The sequence below is a fragment of the Hyperolius riggenbachi genome, chromosome 7 (genome assembly GCF_040937935.1).
Source record: "Hyperolius riggenbachi isolate aHypRig1 chromosome 7, aHypRig1.pri, whole genome shotgun sequence".
Classification (NCBI taxonomy): domain Eukaryota; kingdom Metazoa; phylum Chordata; class Amphibia; order Anura; family Hyperoliidae; genus Hyperolius; species Hyperolius riggenbachi.
The window spans coordinates 232,280,352-232,306,706 of record NC_090652.1 but is presented as its reverse complement, the minus strand read 5'-3'; the positions used below and the strand labels follow the sequence as shown (position 1 = coordinate 232,306,706).

At 43.6% G+C, this 26,355-nt stretch overlaps 1 protein-coding gene across 5 annotated transcripts in view; it reads right to left on the bottom strand.

The window, feature by feature from the left end:
- Window positions 1-26,355, bottom strand: part of IKZF2 (IKAROS family zinc finger 2) — a 129,788-nt gene that overhangs the window by 14,969 nt on the left and 88,464 nt on the right. For 3 of the 5 annotated variants that reach the window (XM_068245384.1, XM_068245381.1, XM_068245382.1), the window contains exons 4-6: window positions 22,946-23,212; window positions 9,386-9,553; window positions 404-541 (exon numbers count right to left, since the gene is read on the bottom strand). In XM_068245384.1, coding sequence (XP_068101485.1) covers window positions 404-541; window positions 9,386-9,553; window positions 22,946-23,212 — 573 coding nt within the window. The remainder of the gene's footprint in view (window positions 1-403; window positions 542-9,385; window positions 9,554-22,945; window positions 23,213-26,355) is intronic. The other 2 variants (XM_068245385.1, XM_068245383.1) reach the window with 1 other exon arrangement.

The window sequence follows — 26,355 nt, the reverse complement described above, 5'->3', positions numbered from 1 at the left end:
TCCGAGTTTCAGTACAGAAATCCAGCTTTATGGCTTACCAAGAGAAGCGTGCCCCAGTACAATGCAGGGTTATCTAAAACCTCCTTTCTGAATGATCCTTAAAACAGTGTAAGTTAAGACCTATACAGAGATATAGGAAGTATGTCTGCATTTATCATTCAAGCAGTTATGCAGTCCATAAAAAATGCCACGGGTCATACTTTACAAAAATATACCTGCATAAGACATGCAAGCACTCGAGAGTGTGTGGCAAAAGTCATCCAATAGTTGTACGGTCTCTTCCACATGGAGATACAGCCCTTCAATCTCTTAAGCTGTGACACTAAAGAATGTGCATGCCTTTTAACTTGCCTCTCTGGAAGCAATTCCCTACAAGTAACAGATAGTGCTGAGCTATACTCACCACTATGAGGTCCTGTACCTTGGCTGCTCTCCATTCCTACATTTTGCAGATAGTTGTGACAACGTTCTTTGTGTTCTTCAAGGGAGCTGCGCTGTTTGTAGCTTCGACCACAGTAGTTGCACTTATGAGGTTTACCTACTGCAAAGGGAGACATGAGGTCAGGTTAACATACTATTGGCCCAAAAAAAAAAAACCAAGCAGCTTATTGAATAGATAAATTATATCAAAGTAAATAATAGAAAACAAGGTTTCATAGATATTGGTAAATACGATGTTTTACAAAGAGGTCATGTTAAAACAGACCTGAATAAGCATGCAAAACAAAAACATATATTGTTATGTAGACTTGCTTATAGATACCACTATAGAAGTGTCCACTTCCACCTGGGTCTCCCCATTTCATCCCACTCCACGCTTCAGGGTTGTCCAACTGGGTTGCAGTTGCCTGTGTCCACGTACAAGCTCCTATTCACTGGGCATGTGCTTGCTCATGAACCATACATTCCCATTACACAGGAATGAGTGTACCTGAACTGGGCATGCACAAGCTCTCTACTGTGCATGCCCAAAGAAAGCAAGAGCTCATGCACAAGCTATAGTTTCCAGTGGGCATGCACAGAAGAGACGTATGCACCCAGTTCAGGTGCACTGCAGCCACCGATATGGGCACTTCTGGTCCAGCATCATCAAAAGAGACCCGGGAATGAGGTGTGTGTGATCCAGATGGAAATAGACAACCCTGCAGAGGTGTCCATAGTTGAGCTTACGTACCACTTTATGTAGGATTTACATTTTATTACCAAGTTTAGGTGTGCTTTTAGTTTGAAGGATTGTCATCACCATTCCTCAAACTTATCAGAAAAAGCAATGTGCAACTTACTACGATTTATCATCCAAATTCTCCTGTCCCCGTTCTGATATTTGCAGATGTAAAATAATCCCCGCTTTAGATTAGGTTAGGTTAGATTCACACTGCACTTAAAATCAGACCATTTTCCGCAATTGAAACTAACAGGCAAATTGACAGGTCAATGCATTTTATGTTATCTATAGAATCCGTTCAGACATGTCCATTGTCAACATGTTTGTTGTCTCCATTGAGGTAGGATGCAAAGTCCCGTTCTACACAACTTTTTTTGGACGTCGCACTGTAAATTATCCAGCACTGATTCAGTGTATGAAGGAAAAAGAGACCATCACTACAACAGAGGACACCATTTTGGAGTAAAGTGAACTTGTGGACCTTGAGTACCTCTCTTGCTTTTAGTACTGTGGCCTGTGGAGTAAGGGTTTAATACATCCTCTGGCTGGGCATTGGATATGGCAAAAAGTAAGACGGATAGACCAGTTTAGCTTCCACTGTTCTCACAATTTGTGAAAACGGCATCTATCTAGACCCCAGACTTGAGCAATGAAAACCTGCAAGATGCTCTGATTCTCCCCGCCTTATCAAAAACTGAAAAAGATGGTTCGGCTGGCGTTCTCCTTAAAGGACAATTTGGAAGTAGTATCAGCACACTCCGGCAGGTGAAGTCTACAGCTTTTAATTTTGCAACAACAAAACAGATTAAAAAGGCTGACATATTTTGGACAACAATGTCCTTACTCATAGCCCTATGAGTGTGAGGAAGGTTATATCCATGAGGAACTACTTGAGGTTAATCAAAATCCAAAGCTGCCAAGCAATACAGAAGCAATACAGATATTTGCAGTCTCTCTCTGCTAATCCTAGGGTTAATGTGTTCGCTGAGATGGTCTTGAAGGACTTGGATGGTGTTAACATGGGTGGAGGCGGTCAGAATCGCACGCCTGCCCAGAGACAAGCATTATCCGAATTGTCACAAATGTCCACAAAATACCTCACATGATTACTTTACCTACAGAAATCAGCTGGTCTAATCTGTCAGAAAAAGTGGGCGTGGTTACTCCTTGTTTGCCTTTGTGAATTGTGCAATTACTGAATGTTATACCAGGTCTAAAAACCAAGTCTAAAACATTACACCAAACCATCAGTAGACTAAAAACCATCTGTAGTGTAGACTAGTCTAAACTGCTTAATGAATGGAAGCCATTATGTTTTTAAAGTCTTTATATTTTTTTAATTAACATAACTCATTGAGTGCTACCAGAACAAGATATACTAAGAATCACTCACAAGGAGATTGACTAGTCGAAAACCTGTCAGATACTGTCTACCAGAGACGGGAGAAGGTCCTTAAAGGGAAGGTTCAGGGAGGGGATTCAAAAAATAAAAATAAATTTCCACTTACCTGGGGCTTCCTCCAGCCCGTGGCAGGCAGGAGGTGCCCTCGCCGCCGCTCCGCAGGCTCCCGGTGGTCTCCGGTGCCCGACCCGACCTGGCCAGGTCGGCTGCCAGGTCGGGCTCTTCTGCGCTCCATTTCCTGGGACTTCTGCGTCCCACGACGGCGCGCTGACGTCATCGGACGTCCGCCGGGCTGTACTGCGCATGCTTCCCTTTAAGCACCCAAGGCTGAGACATCAATGTGCGCCCCTCCATCCCTCCCACCCCAGCAGTCACCCACTGATTGCTATTAGACCAAGAGGCGCCCCAGGGCCCCTAACCCCCCCCCCCCCCCCCTCCCCCAACACCTTAATCTTTAGTTATCTGGCTTGCAGTCACTACCATGTATTCCCTTTTCTTATACAGTATCTCTCTGCTTCAAAAAACAATAGGGAAATGATAGCTGAGTAAGTTGTACCCCCTCCTACACAGCGCCCTTAGGCTGGAGCCTCTCTCGCCTCTGCTTTGGCCCGGCCCTGCTGCCTACTGTCAGGGCTGGAATTCTAGGAAGGCTACAAAGGCCACCCAAAGGGGCGGCTGGACATGGAAGAGAGGCAGCTTGACATGGAAGAGGGGTTGCCTCATATTCAGGAGGAAACTGCAAACAGGGAACAACACATAGAAGAGGGGTGCTGCTGCCCAAAAGAGCTGTACATGAAGGAGAGGGGCTGCTGTTCATGGACATAACATATGGATGAGGGGGCTGCCCATGGAACGGGGAACACTGCTGCACATGGAAGGGGATCAACAAGAAAGTTGGCCTGGGGGTACTAAAAGCATACATCTGGCCTTGCCTACTGTAAGAGATAGAAACATAGGAGAATAGTAATTTATAGTGCATTTTACTCTGTAAGAATTCTATATTTATATGTATGTATTAAAAAAAAAATGTTTTCATTTTTTGTGATAGTAGTCCTTTAATTGTCGTTATCTAGGATTACGTGTGCATGCGAGGCAGTGACAACATCATCCAAGGCGATATGTGGACACTCTGTGGAGGATAAGATACACATGGACACAGGTCTTTTGTATTCTGTATTGCCAGTGTTCAGTATCGATAAACAGCTGACTGACACGGTCAGCGCACTGTAGCCACTGCTCAGAGTTGTTTTGTTCTTGGGCAGAATGAGGCCCAGGTCTGTGTTCTCACAAGTCTCAGTCACAGAGCAGGTTACAGGAACAACTGGTGTAATCAGCACACTGAATGAGGGTGTGGAATCCCCAGCTCACTCCTGGAATGCTGCTGGACAAACACTCCCTCTCAGGCGGGATTTTTTTTCCTCTCCGTTGGGTTTTAATCCCCGAGGGATATTGTTCAAATACTTTTTTTCTTTTTTTTACTGGGTGAAAGAGCGGCAATTAACAATACTGGAAAAACAAATGTTTTCTGTTCAGGTAGCTTGGAGTCTCACTAGACGTGCTGCAGTATGGGGGATGAGAGGGCTATCACTGTGGCATGTACAATAGTCAGTAAATTTAAAGGACAACTGTCGCAAAAAAAACCTGTCAAATTTATAATGCATACATATAAAATCTTACAGGCATATGTGGCATATTACTGGAATATGAGCCCTGAAAGGGCATGGCCTGAGGAAGATGTGAATTTTCGCTCCTGAACTTCCTTGATGAGTAATGTTAGTGGCAGCCAGCCACACCGCATTGCACTGGAAAATCCAGTCAAATGGACTTCTCACTTCCAGTCAGCACCACACCCCCTTCTAGCAGGTAGTGAGTATGTCCTGACTCCACGTCACAGGGGAATGGGGGCAAGTAAACAGGTGCCTTGTACAGCATTCTGTATTCAGGGTACAAGAATGCTCTATTATGTGGTACTGAGGGAAAAAAATGGATAGGGATTCTTAAAGAGGAACTGTAGTCAAAATAACAATGAATACAATTTTTTTTTTTTTTTTACAATATTAATTTATAAGTTATTTAGTCAGCGTATGCCCATTGTAAAATCTTTCCTCTTCCTGATTTTCATTCTGAAATGGCGTAGTATGGATACAGGGCCGCCAAAAGGTTAAAAGTATCTAAAAAGTTTAAAACATGAGAAGGCAGTGGTGGACTTATCTCCTCCAAGCAGACACAAACATTGCCAATGTGTTTGTCAAATACAACAAGTTTATTTACATACTCCGGGGGACAATGCAACGCATTTCACAGGTTTGATCCAGCTTCATCAGGCAATACCAACGGAGCAATAGCATATGGTCAGTAGAAGACCACAGAGGTGTCATTTTTCTTCTACTGACCACATATGCTATTGCTCCATTGTTATTGCCTTATGAAGCGGGATCAAACCTGCAAAATGTGTTGCATTGTTCCCCGGAGTACGGTATGTAAATAAATTTGTTGTATTTGACAAACACATTGGCAATGTTTGTGTCTGCTTGGAGGAGGTAAGTCTACCACTGCCTCCTCATGTTTTAAACTTTTCAGATACTTTTATCCTTTTGGCGCCTCTGTATCCATACTACGCTATATCAAGTCCACCCCTGGTGGAGCGGTCATCCCCTTTTTTTCCTCATCTACGGAGAGCGACTTCTTAATCCTGAGTGGGGTCAGGTCTAATCTCCCCACCTGCCTATACAGTGGTTGCCTTTGAGGTAACCCTGCTTTGCGAGTATAGCTTATTACTCTATCATACTTAATTTCAACTGTTAGTACATACTACACTATATTTGATTCTTGGTGTCCCTACTCTGTGTTACATTCTGAAATGTATCACAGGCGGAGACATCTTTAGTTCTGGCAGAGGATTTCTGCGGAATGTTCATATACTGGGAACTAAAACCAGTAGAAGACAATCTACAGTTGCATACAATGCAATTTGGGGGGGGGGGGGGGGATTTGGCATAAATGGCCCAGGCTAAGCCTTAGTGGGAAGGCTGGGCTACATCAGCATACAGTTAAAGGAAGTGTTTCTGATGCTGAAACAACACAAATTACCATAAAAGTGAGTAATCTGAATAATTGACTGCATTATACCACACATATCTTCTGAGAATGATATGTCTTGTTTGTTAAAAGTGAAAAATGAAAGTGAATGTTGTTTTAGGTTATAACGTTTTTGCTTTTACACTGGGTATTTCATTTAGGATTATTCATATATTTCAGGCTTCATGAGATAAACCAGATAAGAAGCATCAAGGTACCTCATGAGTTAAAACAAATAAGGAGAGGTAATTTTATCAGATAACACAGATAAGAACATATATTTCATGAGATGAGACAGGTAGGGAAAGATAATTCATGAAACAATGTTTGTGAATCAACTTTATAAGCACCAAATATTTTGGGTACATGACACATCTATACTGCAGGCCACTTCAGCACCCAGATTTTTAATATGGAGCCATACTGTTGTAATACAGGCAGAGTGTAGTTTGGCTGAATTGGTATAGCGCTGCTGAAATAAGTAAGCCATTTTCTGACAAAGATGTAGCCTGGAAGGCAGCAGATGTTTTTCTAAAACCTGTGTATACAGTTCAGAATGAGTGGTGCCTTTCCAGATGTGCTATCCATGCCATGCGGACAAATGCACTCATGTACCATCACAAATTCTGGCTTTTTAACTAAGTGCTGCCAACAAGCTGGATGGTCTCTTTTTTCTTTAGCCTGAGGAACCCATTATTGGCCAAACATATTTCAAATTCTGATTCATCACACCATAGGCCAGTTATGCACAACACCTCAGTCTAGCTCAGCTGGGCTCAGGGCAGTGGCGTAGCTAAGGAGCTGTGGGCCCTGATGCAAGTTTTACAATGGGACCACCCCAAGTACTCTTTACAAGGCAATTGATATGGTGCACCAAAACCTGCCAAGGACAACCACAGAGGAGCAAGAAGGGGATGGGGAACAGTTTGTTAATGATTATTATCATTCAAAGTATCTATAGAAGTGATTATTGCCAGCACAGGACCAATAGAGAGCTAATACTGTAGTTGAGGGAGTGCCCTTTGGGGACCCTCTGGCTCAAGGGCCCCAATGCGGTGGCTACCTCTGCATCCCCTATTGTTACGCCCCTGGCTCAGGGCCATGGGAAGTCTTGTTTCTTTGCAATGTAAAGTTTGCTTTTGGGGATGCACTGTGTTCGGAAGACTGTAATTAGCTGAAGTGTTCCTAATTCCACACATTGATTTGCACTATAGATTGGAGTCTGTTTTTTTATTCAGGGCAACCTGACTTTCAGACCTGTCCCTTGACTAGAGATTTCCCCAGACTCCCAAAATCATTTAACCTCCCTGGCGGTCTATTAAAAACCGCCAGGTGGCAGCAGAGCAGTTTTAACATTTTTTTTTTTAAATCATATAGCGAGCCCACGGCTCGCTACATGATAGCCGCTGTGCAGCGGCATCCCCCCACCCTCTTTGATCGCCTCCGGCGATCTCCGATCAGGAAATCCTGTTCAAAGAACGGGATTTCCTGGAGGGCTTCCCCCTGTCGCCATGGCGACGGGCGGCATGACGTCATTGGGAGTCCCGAGCTACCCCTCAGTGCTGCCTGGCACTGATTGGCCAGGCAGCGCAAAGTGCTAGCTGCGTGTTGCAAAAAAAAATTAGGCAAATCGGCCCAGCAGGGCCTGAGAAATCCTCCTGCGCGGCATAGCCAGAGCTCAGCTCGGGCTTACTGCCAGGGAGGTTAATGACACTATGTACTGTAGATGATAAAATCCCTGGGCTCATTTGAACTTTATATTGTAAAGTGTTTTTAGAGATAACTTAAAATGTTTTCTTTTATTATTCACAAGAAGTGGGAAGCTTCTGTAAGGTCCAGCGCAGGGCCGGAATTTACCATAAGGCACTGTAGGCACGTACCTACAGGCGCCTGATGAGGGAAAGGTGGTTCACTACCCTCCCTTAGTGCCTCCCTCCTTCACTATGCAGAGTCCTAGGCAGGTCATACATGAGAGGTTACTCATCCAGCTCTCGGCATTGCACTGAAAAGATCTCCCTTCAGTCGGGGGCACCACTAGCAACTTAAAATTGAGGGAACCTGTGGCTATCTAGTGCTAATAGACACCTGTAGCTACCTCTGAAGTCAAGGGAAGTAAGGGAGAAGTGACAGCTGGGCCAGGCAGGACATTTGTGGTGTGATTCGGCGGGAGATTGTACGTTCATGTAGGGTGAAGTCTAGGGTGCACAGAGCCTGGTCCAGAGGCTTCCTGGGTCTTTTTACATGCCAGAAGGAATTATCAAAACTTTAGGCTTTTAAGACATCAGGGTTGCTGTAGGTAAATCAAACCAAGCAGTGAAACTAAGAACAGATTGTTGTCAGGCATGCATCATTTCTAGGAGAGGAAGAAACTATGCTCAGTAATGGACAAAATCTGTGTAGTCTCTGCTGAAAGTACAGAAGTTACAGTCATGTACCATGTAGGTCACCAAATGATACAAACAAAGAAAAGACAAGGGTTAGTGAATCATTATTTGTGCTACTGCAGTCATGTGAAAGCAACCACATCAAGAACTTAAAAAAAATCCTTAGTTTCTCACTGCAGGTGCATGTACAACTGCAAACAATTAACTAGACTAAAAGAAAAAAAGTGTGTGTGTGTGTGTGTGTGTGTGTGTGTGTGTGTGTGTGTGTGTGTGTGTGTGTGTGTGTGTGTGTGTGTGTGTGTGTGTGTGTGTGTGTGTGTGTGTGTGTGTGTGTGTGTGTGTGTGTGTGTGTGTGTGTGTGTGTGTGTGTGTGTGTGTGTGTGTGTGTGTGTGTGTGTGTGTGTGTGAATTGGCTTATGAACAGGTGAAATACCAAAAGTAGGTTCCCCCAATGCAGAGTGTGCGGATGAATGCACATCTACCTGCCCTTGATCCAGTTTTCATTCACATTTCTACCCAGCAACTTTTGAATAGGCCACTAGAGCTCCAGGATCACTACAGTTACATGACAGTGAACTTGGAAGCTCCAGCGGCCAGTTCAGAAGCTTCCAGGGACCAGTGTTGCCAGAACGTCAAGAGGTAGACAGGCTTACATGGGCATACGCGCTTGGCATGGGGGACTAGTTTGCCAAATTGGTTCATCTGGAAACCTTTCTATGCTCTACAAGATGTTTTATCACTTTTATAGAGCAATGTTTCAGTTTTACACCTAATTGCATGTGTTAGATGACATTTGGGCGAAGCGAAGCTGTTCAGGACTGTCTCGGCCTAGAATCCAGCAAGAGTACAGATGAATGGGGGATTACTCAAACAATATTCTTATTTGAGGCAACTGTTGCAGAGAATTTACCCTTTGAAATGTCAGTCACATGATGCAGATATCTGTAGTATAGAATCACAAAGAAAGTAGAAGCCTCTTCCTCTGCACAGGGCCATCACCTGTCCATGCCTACTTCCTCCCTTTACACTTTCCCATAGAGCATAGGGAAGAGTTGGGCAGGGTCATTTCTGTGTTCACCAAAAAAAAACCCCAAAAAACAACCACTGTCTGGTGCCCCCTCCTGACATTCATCTAGGAAGTCACCAATGAAAACCCAATCAGCCAGGCTTTCAATAAGTGAGCTGCCATAACGTCTTGGAATTGCACAACTTTGTTTCCAATCAAGAGGCCAGCAGTGTGTTTATGAGGAAGGATCCTGAAGAAGGGGTAGTTAGTTAGCAGCATAGGCTACTAACATATAATCTGAATAGTTGATTCCAAGTACAAAGGTATAGTAACCTGGAATGGGAACTCACCTGAATGTGTCCTGAGGTGACCTGTAAGTGCATCTCTCCTTCGGCAGGCATAGCTGCAGAATGGACACTTAAAAGGTTTCTCCCCAGAATGTAATTTAATGTGACGCAGTAGATTTCCCTTTTGGGTGAACGACGCTCCACACTGGTTGCAATGGAATGGGCGCTCCCCTAGACACAGGCAAAATGGACAACATTCAGTTTGGAATGGAAAGCAAACCTAGAAAGCAAACAAGACAAAGTGCAGCAAGACAGGAAAAGAAGAACCATTATATAGACATCAGGGTCTGCTCAAGCCATGTTACAGAAAAACATCCAATAAATAACATCCACAGTTTGAACATCTGAATGTTTGCCAAGGTTGATATCACAGTTCTGTCAGTTGTTCAGATTTTATAAATAAACCTACTTTCAGACATGATAATTGACGGACATGTAAGAATAAATGAAATAAGATCTCATAGTTCACCTTGTTTCTGCTATGGGTCAGCAGTAGGAAGAGGATACCGACAATATTACAAATGTCAATAATCACATTGCATTCATGACTGATGCTGCATAGAGGGGACTCCTTCCATTTCCTGTTCTCTGAAGAGGATCTACTGAAACAAAGCACAAACCAATGCCCCAAAAATGGACATTTAAAAAAAAAAAATCTGTTTTCCAGGCTTACCGATACAGCAGGGATGTCAAACTCAAATACAAGGTGGGCTGAAATTGTACACTGGGGCCAAGTTGTGGGCCAAACTCCAGTTCCCTGGAGTCTTATGCCCCCCCCCCCCACCCCTATACAGTTCCCTGATGTCTAGCGGACCCCCTTCCACTCCTTTACAGTTTCCAGGTGCTGTTATATTAATCTTGGATGTATTTGTACATGTAATTGTAAAGGTGTCCATAAATGGTGCCATTTTTAGTGAACAATCATATTTTCAAGAGCATGCAGATGAGAATAAAAATATTATATTAAATCATTCCGCAGCAATATACAAACCAGATGTAAATGAAAAAAAATTCAGCACACTAATTGACCAGTTCTTTAAAGGATACATGAGTCAAACAAGAAAAGTTTTACTTACCTGATGCTTCTACCAGCCCCTAGAAGTCTATCAGGTCCCATTCTGAAGTCAGGCTGTGCTTCAGGCTGCTGCTGTCCCCTTTGTAAGATCACGACTCACAGCTGGGTCGTGGTCTTCTGCGCATGCACGGACATGCACGCACCTCTCGTGATTGCACTACTATGGCAGGAGCCCTCTGTGATTGCACAGTTTAAGTCTTTGTAAACTGCGCACGCACAGAGCACTCCTGGCCACGGGAATGCGGTCATGAGAGGAACGCAGCGTGCTTGCACAGAAGATGGAAGCAACAGCGGCAGTCTGGGACCTGATAGACTTCTAGGGGCTGGAAGAAACCCCAGGTGAGTAACGGTAAATCTTTTTTTCTAGGTTTGCCTCACGTATCCTGTAAGGAAACTATCAATAATGTGATTGTTCAGAATCAATTGGACCCCCCAGTTTCTCTATTTTCATACACTACAGTCTGAATAATCTAAATGAAAATATGGTCATGCTCTAAAAATTGTACCATTAATGGGCACATTTACCTTGTGTCTTTTCTTTGCTAAATAAACCCAGTTTTTCTAAACTTTTTTTATTTCCCCTTTTATTAATGTAGTTGCCCATTTCTGTATCGGTTCTAAAACCTCTTTGACTTTCCTGTAGTGCAGAGTCCAAAACGGTATCCCATACGCCAGATGTAGTATCAGTAGTAGGTTTTAAAGAGCATATAAGCATCTCATGTTTTTTGATCTCTAGTGTAAGGCGTTCCAGAGTGAGTGTGTGTGTGTGTGTGTGTGTGTGTGTGTGTGTGTGTGTGTGTGTGTGTGTGTGTGTGCGTGCGTGCGTGCGTGCGTGCGTGCGTGCGTGCGTGCTGAAGATGCTGACGGGCATTGAATAATTGCTTAAATTATTTAGTTTACATGGTGCTATACAACTGGTAGAGGCTAGATGCGCTCATGTTCACTGCTTTTTTGAGATTCAGGCACAATTTTTTTTAATTGACCTGAGGAAGTGGGCCAGTATCCGTGAAACACGTTTTTATACCTGAATTGTGTGAATAAAAACGTTTTCCTTAACATGCTGGTGTCATATCATCTGGAGAGGTAACCGATTGCCTCTTCTCATATATATTCTTATAGACCTAAACAGCACATAGCTCTAGGTCCATTCCCTATATTGGAAACCTCCACCCAACATTTTACAGTATAGTCCTAGACCTCCTCAGGAGGTAGTATATTTTGTAGCCCCTCCACTACAGAGTCATAGAGGAGAGCATCCAGTTTCGTTTAGACAAGCTGAGCAGAGACAGTTATTTCTTCCGCAAGCGTATATGGTGATTGCAAGGATTGCAACCCACCTTTGTGAGTAATATCTCTATATCTATACACTTGTGTTCTCTGAACCTAATGGTACTGCCAGGGCCGGTTTAAGCAACAATGGGGCCCCACGGCAAAATAAACCTGGGGGGCTTCCAAACAGATACCCCGGAACAAAAATTGGCATTTAAGGGACCTTTTTGGCAGCTGGTATACTCAGGGCGTGAAGCCCCAATCGTCGGAGCTCCACATTCTGGCTACCCCAGCCTGCATAGGGGACAAGAGGTTACAACGTTTTTGGAGGGGGGACCACACATAATTAAAAAAAAAAATTCCCACACTCTAAACATAAAAAAAACATTGGGAAAATAGGAAAAAATGCCAGGGATCTTCATACAGCCATATTGCGGCTGTATAGCGATCCATGGCCAAAGCGCTGCGGCTGCGTATGGACCCCCTGGAAACCCCGTCAGAAAATGTATTGCTCTTTCTTTTGATACATGTAAAATTACACTACCGCTAGGTTTGCTACTAAAAGTGACATTTACCGCATTTAAAAGTATACTTTTTTTCCTTCGAAATTTTAAAATCTATTTTCTCAAAAACTATAAGGTCTCTTTGAAAAATTGTTTTCCCTCTTATTCCCAATGATCTCCTTAACATATCCTGCAAATTTAGGGTTTCTAGCATTTAAGGTGGATTTGCCATTAACCATTAAAGTCGGCGGTTTTTAAATGTGTATTTTTTCCCTTTGAAACTTTAAAATCGATTTTCTTAAAAACTATAAGGTCTTTTTGAAAAAAAATGTTTCCTCTTGTAGCCACTAAGGGCCCCTACAAGCTCTGGGGCCCTGGGGCAATTGCCCCCTTTGCCTCTATGGTAGCCCCGGCCCTGGGTACTGCACCATCGGGCTCCTGGTCTCTCGTATTTTCTCTAGTAGGCGATTTCACCTTCCCAGAGACTATTGATACCTACACCACTGGCATGGCCAGGATGCATCATCAACATTAGGGATGATAAATGAGGTGCAAATCATTTCTCCTAAGATTAACATTTCTCGTAAATTATATGCCGTTTGAACACGGACCAATAAAAATTTACAGGAAGTTATTCTGATTGGTTCAATTTCAAGCTACATATAATTTATATGTCATATGAATGTTAGAAGAAATGATTTGCATCTCATCGACCATCCCCAATCAACATTAAATGTAAACTGCAGTTTGCCTGACTTCTTTATTATGTCCCTATCCTGCTGAGTGTTGATAATCCTCTATAATAAAACCCCTTTGTCTTTGCGTCCCATCTCTGCACTTCCTGTGCGTGTGTGTGTCCTGTGCTTTGTGGTACTGCGCATGTGCAGGGACGCAGAGACTGAGGAGAGCTGAGGGAGGACAGGGCCAGAAGGGGCATGCGGTGGGCTCGCATGCACGGTGACTGTGCGGCGGTCACAGGGGAGGATGAGAGGGAAGGAAGGGGAGGGGAGGAGAGGGAGGCGGGGTTTCAACACAGACCTAGAGCCCGTTTTGAAACGGGCTTAGGTCTACTAGTTCTACATAATTTTGTATCGCATGTGAAGATGGCAAAATTAAATTGTTTTCCATCTACTAGGTCAGTGATCTGCAAACTTGGCTCTCCAGCTGTTAATGTAGAACGTGAACAGAGGCGCCAAAAGGATAACATATGCTAACATTTTTAAAAAGTTTTGGGAGGCAGTGGTGGACTTAACATTTCCAAAACAGACACAAAGCTGTCGATTATCAGCAAGAAAAATGTATACACATACTCCAAATTTAGCAGGCAACGCGTTTCGCAGGTATATTCCCGCTTCCTCAGGCAATACAAGAGAAGGAGTATCACACATCAAAGAGTCTAGTATACGCCTAGCGCCTCTGTTCACTTTCTTCAATACCAGTGTCCACCCCTGGTGGAGGGGTGTCTATACCCTTATTTCCTGATCTACAGAGAGCGCCATCTTAGGCTTGAGTGGGGACAGGCCTAATCTCCACACATGCATTTACAGTGGTTGCCTGTGCGGTAACCCTGGTTTGTGAGTATACTTACATCTTATTTCACCCAATTCCAATACATACTACACTATATTGGGCTCTCTGTTTCCCTTTTTTTTTCACTCCAGCTGTTAAATGAACTACAAGTCCCACAGTACATTGCAGGAGTCTGACAGCCACAGTCATGATTCATAAAGGCAAATGCATTGTGGGACTTGCAGTGGCGTAGCTAAGGAGGTGTGGGCCCCGATGCAAGTTTTACATTGGGGCCCCCCAAGCACTCTATACATAACAATTGATACGGCGCACCAAAACCTGCCAATGGCAACTACAGTGTCAGAGGTGCAAGAAGTATCTATAGAAGTGATTATTATGAGCACAGGACCAATAGAGAGCCAATACTGCAGTTGAAGAAGGGCCCTTCGGGGCCCCTCTGCCCCGATGCGGTTGCTACCTCTGCACCCCCTATTGCTACGCCCCTGGGGACTTGTAGTTCCTTAACAGCTGGAGAGCCAAGTTTGCAGATCACTGTATTAGGTCATTAATGAATAAATCAAATTGAATTGGACCCCGAACTGACCCTTGTGAGACACCTTGTTAACAGTTTTGGATTATGCTGCATTAACTATTACGCTTTGCCTTCTGTTCTCTATCCAGGTACACTCATTTCCCCTAATCCCTGCATTTTTTGTTGTTGCATGGAACAGTGTCAAAAGCTTTTTGCAAAGTCCAAGTATACCATGTTAAATGCTTTCCTAGTATGTTTGGGGAAAACGGATTTGCTCAGTCAGCTAAAAAAAGAGCAGGACAATCATGTTTGTCAAGTCTCTAGTAAGGAAGCCTGTGCTCAGACTGACTAGAAAGGGATGGGAGTTGGGTGGGTTGTAATGTATGCAAGTATTCGGGCATTATTGAGCAGGAGAAAGGATCTATGAATTTCTGCAGCATGTATTTCTCTTTTTTGATCCGTAAAAAAACAAAAACCTATTTCACAAATAAATTGTGTGGTATTTAAATAATATTAGTTCAAAAAATACGCTTGAAAGTGAACCTGAATATTCTTGAACTTTAACCTTTAGACTGCCACTGACATCTTTAGAGGTTTCAGAATGTTTGCCTCCGTGTGCCACAGGTGTCTAAAGACATTTTCACCAAAACTTAATTTGCCTGCCACAAACGTCAAGACATTTCCAAATGTTCACATAAGTCACTGACATCTAAAGGCGTCTCTTCGTAAGTAGTTTTGGCGAAGATACACCTTCCAATATCTGTGTGATATATTGAGGCAAATATTTGGAAACACTTTAGCTTTAAAAAAATATATATATATAGTCTGAGGGTTAATTAGAGGTAGAGGAATATGTAGGTTGCCATTTTCACTCTCTAACAAACAATGCCCAGGTGCCTAACTTCTGTGCCGATGCTCTGCCTCTAATACTTCAGATGCTTTGACTCTGGTCTGACTCTACTGGCTGCTTGCTTGTTGCAGGTGTGTGACTCAAAAACAACTAAAGCCAAAAGCTCAGCATGACAGCCAGACAACTAGGAAAGTTTATAAGGGAATGAAGATGGCAACCTTTGTGTTCCTTTCACTTCAGTTTCCCATTTTCTGGACCCAGCTGATGAAGCCAGCATCATCCTAGCATAACTACATATTACTCACCTGTATCACATAACACCAGCATAGGAGGGCAGAGATCAATTACCAGCTACACAAAATATTTTCAGTGGTGGATCTTAATTCCGCCATGCTCTTGTTCCCCAGAAGTGGGATTCACAAAGAACTATGCTGGGCTGCTGCAGGTTGGAACAACTCGGCAAACTTTGCTTCTTAATTAAGAAACCTGGAGCACCATGAATCCTTAACCAATTGTATGACACATTCAGAGGAAACTTAAAGGGATACTGTAGGGGGGTCGGGGGAAAATGAGCTGAACTTACCCGTGGCTTCTAATGGTCGCCCACAGACATCCTGTGCCCGCGCAGCCACTCACCGATGCTCTGGCCCCGCCTCCGGTTCACTTCTGGAATTTCTGACTTTAAAGTCAGAAAACCACTGCGCCTGCATTGCCGTGTCCTCGATCCCGCTGATGTCCTCAAAAGCGCACAGCGCAGGCCCAGTATGGTCTGTGTCTGCGCAGTACACTCCTGGTGACATCAGCGGGAGCGAGGACACGGCAACGCAGGCGCAGTGGTTTTCTGACTTTAAAGTCAGAAATTCCAGAAGTGAACTGGAGGCGGGGCCGGAGCATCGGTGAGCGGCTGCGCGGGCACAGAATGTCTGCGGGAGACCATTAGAAGCCCCGGGTAAGTTCAGCTCATTTTCCCCCGACCCCCCTACAGTATCCCTTCCAGCACTACATTATGGCATAAGTGTAGGTCCTTGGGGGAGGTCTACAAGTTATCCCCATTGCAGGCCATGATCCAGCAATTGTAAAGCTAAAGATGTGTTGATATCCTTGGAGGACACGCTCATAACTAGGGATGATCAATAAGATGCAAATATTTCCGAGTTCATGCAGGATTATGTACATTTGTATGCAAATGTATGCAGTTTGAAAATGGACCAACCCAGGTTTAAAGGGGCGCTATGGCGAAAAAGTGTAAAATTTAAAATATGTGCAAAAATTACAAATAAGAAGTATGTTTTTTTCCAGAGTAAACTAAGCCATAAATTACTTTTCTCCTATGTTGCTGTCACTTACACTAGGTAGTAAATCTGACAGAAGCGACCGATTTTGGACTAGTCCATCTCTTCATAGGGGATTCTCAGTAAGGCTTTTATTCTTTATACAGATATTCCCTAAAAAGGATTTAAACAATGATGCTGGCCAGCTTCCCTGCTCGCTACACAGTTCTTTGGCAGTTGGACAGAGCAACTGCCATTCACTAAGTGCTTTTGAAAATAAATAAATCCCTGAGAATCCCCCCATGAACAGATGGACTAGTCCAAAACCTGTCAATCCTGTCAGATTTCTACTACCTACTGTAAGTGACAGCAACATAGGAGAAAAGTAATTTATGGCTCATTTTACTCTGGAAAAAACATACTTCTTATTTGTTTATGTTTGCACATATTTTAAATTTTACAATTTTTCGCCATAGTGCCCCTTTAAATTGATTGGTTAATTTTCAAGCGGCATACATTTGCATCCAAGTTTACATAACCCTGCAGGAACTCAGAAATATTTGCATCTCATGGATCATCACTACCCATAACCAAAGTGTTACCAACTCTCTTTATTACCAACACATTCATTATACAGTTGGCTAGTTCGATTCAGTTTAGGCACAGATTATTAAGGGATTTTTATTAGGATTACTATATATTATTAGCCAACCCTGCCCATAAATTTGCAGACCTCCTTAAACCTATACTCATATCATCGTATGAAATGCAGTAGGGTTTATATCTGCACATTCAGGTCTCTATCCTTTAAAGAGAACCCGAGGTGTGTTTAAAGAATGTTATCTGCATACAGAGGCTAGATCTGCCTATACAGCCCAGCCTCTGTTGCTATCCCAAACCCCACTAAGGTCCCCCTGCACTCTGCAATCCCTCATAAATCACAGCCGTGCTGTGAGGCTGTGTTTACATCTGTAGTGTCAGTCTCAGCTGCTCCCCCGCCTCCTGCATAGCTCCGGTCCCTGCCCCCGTCCCTTCCCTCCAATAAGCAGGGAGGGAAGGGATGCAGGCGGGGACTGGAGTTCTGCAAGAGGCGGGGGGAGCAGCAGACTGACACTATAGAGATAAACACAGCCAGCTCTGACAAGCTGTTTGTCAGCAGCGTGGCTGTGATTTATGAGGGATTGCAGAGTGCAGGGGGACCTTAGGGGGGTTTGAGATAGCAACAGAGGCTGGGCTGTATAGGCAGATCCAGCCTCTGTATGCAGATAATATTCTTCAAACCCACCTCGGGTTCTCTTTAAAAAAAATATATAAATATTCAGAGGGTGTAACAGACAAAAATGGTGGCCTATTACACCTGCTGTTAGAAAATAGTGTGACGAGAGTGACATTTTAAAGATATTTTTACTTTTTTTTTTGTTTTGTTTTTATACCTTGTCATGACAACCTTGAAGAAGCACTGTAGTGAAAGAGATGGAGGCTGCCAAATGTATTTCCTTTTCAAGAATGGCAGCCAATTAAAGGCAGCTTTCACATCCCTCTTACTACAGTGTTACTTTAGGCAGGGGTCACACTTGCAAAATTGTGGCTGTTGTCTCATACCGGAAAAATGCACATAATGCTTTCCAAAGCAGAATCACACTGCAGTTGGAGTAATATGCTTTTTTCCGCTGTGGGGGGAAAAATACAGATAGTGTGATTCCCTTTTGCCAACAGTCAGCTGCTGTTGGTCAAAAGTCAGCAGACGCTGCAGAATAGTCCACGGAAAAACACTGCCGTTTTCCGTAAAAGCAAGTGTGACCCCTGCCTCACTCAAAGCTGGCTTTTACCATCCAGATAATACCCTGTTAAAGTGACAGAGGCTGTTATTTTTCTTGAATCCTATGCAAAACGCAACCTCTTTAATTTGAATTGACATTTGAAATATGATCAAATAATAGTATAATGGGACACTATGCAGCATAAGGTTATACAGGTCTTGTCTATGAAAAAGCAACATTACTAATATAGAATTAGAAAATCTGATGCTGGCATTGGCTTAGTTAGACGACATGATGGATTATGTACAGTTTTTTTTATTCAGTGGCAGTCCAGCACAATAATTTGCATTTATTCCAATAAATAATCCAAGATATGTGAACACATTCTAAACTTGTGCAATAAATGGGGTGCTCTAATACTGAGTACCATTTTACAAAAAGTTAACCAATGTATTTAATTTCTAAGACTCCTTGTAAACCAATAAAAGTCTTTACTGTTTGCTTGTGCTGTGCTGTTTGTTTGAGGTAATTGGGTTGGCTGCCCCAATGCAAAGTGCCTGAAGATCTGACTGTAATATTACCTGAGCTATTGCAAGTACACACATCACAATGTCAATGTTTCTTTATTCTTGGCAGTAACTATTTAGTGACACTTCAATTATTGACAAACCGTGTCTTCCATGATACTATGCCAGTGCAGAATCCACTTTCAATTGATGTACAGCATCCACCTCATCAGTCAATGCCATACAAATATCTTTAAACTGTCATCATCACGCCTCTGTCATTGTGATCTTATTTCCTATGCCTGACACACACTCTAATTAAACAATAAATAACAGAAACCTTAACAACTATTACAGATGATGTGTTATATTGTGCACATAAATGAACTAAATTAGTTTCGGTAATGAGAATGATAAGTCTAATGAGTTTACCCCAATTTTCTCAAATGCAGTGAGCAAGAGGCCTATTGGGTAACAAATCTTTCATCAGCCTCACTTTCTCAACTACCACTTCTGCCAACCATGCAGGGTTTCATCTATGCGGTTTTGCGAAAGTTGCCTAGAGCATTGCATTCCGATACTGCAGGGCACAAGGACTATTAAAGCCGATTTTGCAACTAGAAAGTTTTTTCAGATAGAATATACCGTACCTTCTAATCTGTTATCATTAAAAATAGGACACTTCAAGCTGTGGCGGAAATTTACGCCCTGCTTGTATCCTCTTACCTTTGCTAGGACGCAGATTTCAATAGCCCCGGCACATGCTGCCATTGCCGCTAACACTCAGCTGTCTAATGACAACTAAGTTATGTGTGCTGTTCAGAAGCCATTTCATTGGCTACTGACATATGATCAATGGGAAGGGAGGGGGGCTCTGGTCCTTAAAAGGTCAGAGCCTCGTGACCTGGAAGAGATTATACATTACACCCACATTTCTCAATCCACCTTCTTATGAATAATCTAATTGGGACTGTTAAGAAAAACACTGATCAGCCACAAATTCAAAGGGCGAAGCAAATAACACTGACTGCCTTCTTGCAATGGCCCCTGTCAAGAGGTGGGATATATTACGAAGCAAGCAAGAAAACAAGTTCTTGAAGATGATGATATGTTGGGGCAAGAAAAATGCAGGCATAGGGATTGAACTGGTATATTCGCTAAACTCCAGGAAAATATACATGCACATACATGCACGTATGTGTTGTTTGTATAATGCACACTACAAAAGCAACATATGTATTGTACGTAAAACGAAAGTTATGGAAACTGCGTTACCTAGTTTGTTTTTATGCAGAGTAAAATGTATCTGCACTATTGGCACAGGTAAATTTTACCGGAGTAACTCTGCCACAACCAAACAGCGATGGCTAGAAGGCAGGGTAAGGGCATCCCTGAAAAGGCAGGTCTCCTGGCATGATGCCAGTATGCAGTGGTTAGTACCCACTAAATTGGTCCAAGAAAAAACAATGCACGTAGCAAAACTGCTAGCTTGTCTTGCCTAACTTCACAGAAAAGATACTGTGCATGAACTGATGAGCAATTTACGCCTCAACTAGTCAAAGATGTTCTGGCAGGACAAGTGGGTACCTTCACAATACTAGACAGGAGCTTTTAATGTTTTGGCTGATCAGAACTCGCTCATAGCAAATTCACTTAGTATACTTTAACATGTAGCTAGGCCAAGTATAACTTTCTCTTTTATGGCCCAACTGACAGTAAAAATACTGTGTTGTACTAGAGCACGCAAGGAGGGCACTTTTCATAATTTCTGTGAAGTAACAACAACCAGCTTGTCACCTTATTATTATCGGCCTAGTATATTTACTAAATAAAGAGGCATTTCTGATTGGTTGCTACAGGGTAAAATGCAGTACTGTGTGAGTGCAGAGACTATAAAAAACATGCTCATTGTGGGTCTGCTTAAGGGCCCGTTTTCACTGTAGCCAGCATGCATCGCTGTGAAGCAAGAATGCATTCCCAATCACTCTAGCTGTGCCAAGCACGCATATGTGTGACATGATTTTTTTGCTGCATGCCATACTTTTTCCCCCTTATGCAAAATCGTACAGCAGCAGGAAAACGCATCGAATCACCACTAGTGGAAATGAGCTCTTACCAACAAGCTCCAAGGCTGAAGATCATCAGAGATTCTAATGAATGGAAACCTGGTTTGGATGTTAAACATGGCCTCCTATGAAATGGCAGTTTTGCAACCCACACTAAAGAAATACTGTAATATAAAGAGTGTCCGTTGGATTTATTGTTAGGGCCAAATGACTACAAATGCATACATGTACCCAAGGCCCTTCAATTTATATTAAAAGCCTGAATGTATATGAAAAAAAAATCCATCGCTGTTACATATATGGGCGTGTAACTGCACAAACGCTAACTGGTACTAAGCGTTTAGCAAGTCTTGCCTCCATCCAGTATGGCACAGTGGAGAGTTGTAAGCTCTTGCTTACTAATTGTGCATATGGTTCAATAAATTCAGACTACATCTGAAGGATCACCTATGTTCCTCACGATGAACCTTATTTACAAATATGTGCTGCTGTTTCAGTGAGCAATTTATGTACCTTTGAGCAACAGCATGGCCATTTCATTTTAGAACCTTACTTCAAAAGCCATTTATTATAATGATACAAGGCTTATTTTGTACACTTAAGTACCCACCATGCTACAAAAGGCTGTTAAAGCCGACAACCTTCTGGTTATTATAAATTGTTGTATTACTATCAACACTGCACTACAATGCAAGTCTGCACCATGGATTAAAGGTTCAGACCAAACTAAACCATTATCTCATAATAAGTAGATGTTAGCTGATAAAATCAAGCACCAGAGTTTTCTTCCTACCAAGGATTCCAGTAGTCAGTAACAGCCACAGGGCAGCTTAGTACACTCAGACCAAGCCTGTCACACATGTAGACATGACAACTCTCCAGTCAATATAGCTAGTGCCCATTATCAAACAATGCTATAAACATGCAGGGGGAAGTATGGATACAGGATGATCAAGATCTGGTGTCACACAAGAAAGCATGTTGTTTGCACGTGCTGTTGGGCAAGCAGTTTAGGGAATGCTTGAATGGATTTCAGATACTAGCCCAATTAGGCCATTAGCAGTGACTTTCATGAGATTTATATACATATCCTAAGAGGTAGTGAGTTTATAGCAACTCCCACTAGAGGACTTCATTACAACATGATATCAGTATCCTGTTAGAGTTTTCCTCTGTATTACAGTTGAGACTGTAGCTGCAGGGCTGACGCTACTTAGGTGGAGGAGAAAGGAGACTACGTTATGCGATGTCAGAAGCCTTTTAGCAAAATAATATCAGTGTTGGAACCCTCAAAACACACTAGAAGCCAATAGGTGATGCAGCCTGCCAACATCCACTCACAACACATTTATCAGTTTAGGGTAGACTTAAGGTGGCCCATACATTACTCAATGGCCATCAGATCAACCATTAGACAGATTTCTCTTTGACTGAATCTGATCAGAGAAGGATCTATCACCTGCCCACACACCAATTTCCAAAGGATTTCATTATGAAATCTACTTGAAATCTACCTAGCGCCGCTGCCTCCATGGCCCTTCCTCCATGTAATGTGTCCCCCCAGGCCATGGCGAGTATGGCAGCGGTGAAGCTCAACTACAGTAACCACTGGCCCGTTTGTCCTGTGTCTTCTTTTCCATCGCCAGGGGTGCCTGTGCCCTGTGCCCCTACATGCAGTAAAGGTGCTGGGCGGCAATGGAGAAAGACTTGAAACACTGGAGAAGGTGGGTAAGTAGATAGAAGATGCTTCAACACTCACCACAGTCCTGGGGGATACACATGGGGGGGAGAGCGCCCGGGGGTCTGTCAGGTCATTGAAAGCCGCTAGCACCGTGAACCCGGCAGCCATTTCCAGCATGCCAGATTGATCTGTTCAATCAATTTCATCAATCAAAATGATCAATTGGGCGACTATGTTGCGGTATCAATCTCTGCTAGATTCAATCATTGTGATGCTGCAAATCAAGTAATGTCTGGGCACCTTTACCCTTTAGGCTTCATACTATAGATACTAGAAGATATGGTAAGCCTGTACTCAATATCTAACCCAAAGCTTGAGGCACAGGTAAAGTATTCATGCCCCATTCATCTGTAACTGTTACACTCTGATGACCATCACAAAGTGCATCTGCCTTGCATGTCTAAGTAGGCCGTATCAGGCAATAGTATCAGGTAATATTAACATCAGATTCTACAGGCAGTTTTGGCTTCTGGCTGCTTACCCGTATGGCTTCTTTTATGGACCATTAGCACATTGGGGCCAATGCAAATCATGCCACAGACGTCACATTTCAGTTTACCATTCGGAAGCCGGATGCCACCATCGAGGGACAGATCCTGGTTCATGCGAGAGTCTGAGATCCCATTTGTTTCTGCAAGAGGCTCCTCTAGGCCACTCTCATCATCCTGTGACTGGATAGGGGTCTCTCGCCGGAGGGGCTTTCTGTCCCCTTCCTCATCACTCTGCATCTCCATCTTCACCGAGTTTGCTGAAAATAAAAGGAAAAAGGCAAATCTTTAGCTTGTGGCTGGTTATCAATTATGTATCTGAAAGTATATGTATTAAAGGGAACCTGAAGAGAGAGGAATACGAGGCTGCCATCTTCTTTCTCTGATAAACATTCCCAGTTGCCCAACTAGACAACTGAAGTAAGAAGAATATAGAGACTGCCATATTTATTTCCTTTTAAACAATACCAGTTGCCTGGCAGCACTGCTGATCCATCTGGCTGCAGTAGTATCCGAATCACACCAGAAACAATCATGCAGCTAATCTTGTCAGATCTGACAATAATGTCAGAAACACCTGATCTGCGGCATGCCTGTTCAGGGTTTATGGCTACAAGTATTAGAGGCAGAGGATCAGCAGGACAGCCAGGCAACTGGTATTGTTTAAAAATAAATAAATATGGCAGCCTCCATATCCCCTTATTACAGTTGTCCTTTAGGTTACTGGCCCAGAATGAGCATGCAGATCAGATGCTGACTCTGGTATGATTCGCTGGCTGCATGCTTGTTGTAGGTTAGTGACTCAAAACAACTAAAACCAAAAAATCAGCAGGGCAGCCAGGCAACTGGCATTGTTTATAAAGGAATAAATATGTTGGCGGATCTCATAGCTTTAGTAGTTTTTAAATTACCTTTAGGCCTCTTTCACACCAAGACGTTGCGTTTTAGGGGACGTTAAAGAGAATCTGTATTGTTAAAATCGCTCAAAAGTAAACATACCAGTGCGTTAGGGGACATCTCCTATTACCCTCTGTCACAATTTCGCCACTCCTCGCCACATTTAAAGTGGTTAAAAACAGTTTTAAAAAGTTTGTTTGTAAACAAACAAAATGGCCACCAAAACAGGAAGTAGGTTGATGTACAGTATGTCCACACATAGAAAATACATCCATACACAAGCAGGCTGTATACAGTCTTCCTTTTGAATCTCAAGAGATCATTTGTGTGTTTCTTTCCCCCATGCACTGAAGTTTCAGGCTGCTCTTTTCTTCCTGCAAACAGCTTTGCCCTTGTTTGTAATTCCTCAGTATGTGAAAGCCCAGCCAGCTCAGAGGACAATTTATCCAGCTTGTAAAAGATAAGAGAGAGAAGAGAGAAGCTGCTCTAATCCTAAATAACACACAGGCAGTGTGCATAAAGGGGAGTTCATAGCAGAACCACAACACTGAAGAACTTGGCAGCCTTCCAGACACAGGCCGACAAGTCTGACAGGGGAAAGATACATTGATTTATTACAGAGACTGTGTTAGTAGAAAGTGCTGCAGTTAGCCAGAACACATTAGGGCCCGTTTCCACTATAGCGTTGCGAAATCGCCGGCGAATCACCGCAGGCAAATCGCATGCGGGTGCGATTCCGCATGCGTTTTTTGCCACGATTTTTCATGCGATTTCGCATAGGTAAGGCTGTATGCGATTTTAACCATGTCACTGCCTGTGTGAATTAACATGGGTACCTATGCGAAATCGCATGCGAAATCGCGGCAAAAAACGCATGGGAAAAACGCATGCGATTTCCCTATTAAATACATTGCGTGCGATTCGCCTGCATTCCACACGCAGGCGAATTCTGAGGGCCCTACCCTGCAGATTTTTTCTGCACAGAAAAACGTGCGGGGAAACGCACAAGTGGAAACAGTCCCATCCACTTGTACTGACTGTGCGAATCCGCATGCGGGCAACGCATGCGGATTCGCGATAGTGGAAACGGGCCCTTAGAATAGCTTTTGGAACTTGTAGGATGATAAAAAACAGGATGCAATTTTTGTTACGGAGTCTCTTTAAGGTCGCATAACGTGCCCCTAACGCAACGCAAGGTGGTGTTGAAGATGGACATCAGATTGAGCTGTGTTATGAGGCTCTTGGTGCTATCCTGGGAAGTCCGGATCTTTTCAATGATTCGGATGATTCGAATCGGATCATTGAAAAGATCTGGATCTTTGAACCGAATCTTTGAATCATTTTACTAGGGAAGCAGGAAGCAAGGGTGCAGCAGAGTGAGAGGTGCAGGAGAATGAGGGCACATTGAGGGTGCTAATGGGGAAGGGAGAGATGCAGCAGGAAGATTGTGCTTGTGCACAGAAGCTGCAGTTCCTGTTTCTTCCAGACATCCACTGTGAACCGAATCCTTCATTGTGATGATCCGGATGATTCGACTCACAAAAAAGATCCGGATCAAAGATCCGAATGTTCACGATCTGGACAACACTACAGTGCAGTGAATATTAATTAGCCATGTGGCTAGCAACAATAGCGACTCTCCCCTTACTGAGCATGTGCAAACAGTCTAACGCAGCTAAAACCACCTATAACGCACAGCATGCTGCACTTCCTTTGACCGTCCAGCGTTACACTGTAACGCAACGTGGGCACTGTGAACAGCCCATTGATTTTTCATTACTGTGAGTTGGGCTGCGTTACAGGCTGCTCTAACGTGCGCCTGTAACGTCCCACTGTGAAAGCAGCCTTAAAGAGGAACTGTAACGGCAAAACGTCCCCTGGGGGGTACTCACCTCGGGTGGGGGAAGCCTCCGGATCCTAATGAGGCTTCCCACGCCGTCCTGCGTCCCTCGGGGGTCTCGCTGCAGCCCTCCGTACAGCCGTGACGTAATATTTACCTTCCTGGCTCCTGCGCAGGCGCTCTGACAGCTGTCGGCTCCGAAGTAGGCGGAAATACCCGATCGCCGTCGGGTCCGCTCTACTGCGCAGGCGCAAGTCTCCGGCACCTGCGCAGTAGAGCGGACCCGACGGAGATCGGGTATTTCCGTCTATTTCCGAGCCGAATGCAGCCACAGCGCCCCCGCTGGAGCCAGCAAAGGTAAATATTGAAATTACAGTCGGGCCTGTCGCCGGCTGTTCAGAGGGCTGCAGCGAGACCCCCGTGGGACGCAGGACGGCGTGGGAAGCCTCATTAGGATCCGGAGGCTTCCCCCACCCGAGGTGAGTACCCCCCAGGGAATCTTTTTAAAGTTACAGAGTCTCTTTAAAGCTAAACACAGAACTTCCTCTCTGCTCTAAAATATATGCAACAGCATAACAACCTTTAAAGAAAAACATTTGTTACAGCTGATACAAATCCAGCAACAAATTTGCATGGTGTCTACTTCTTGCTTTCATGGAAGCAGAC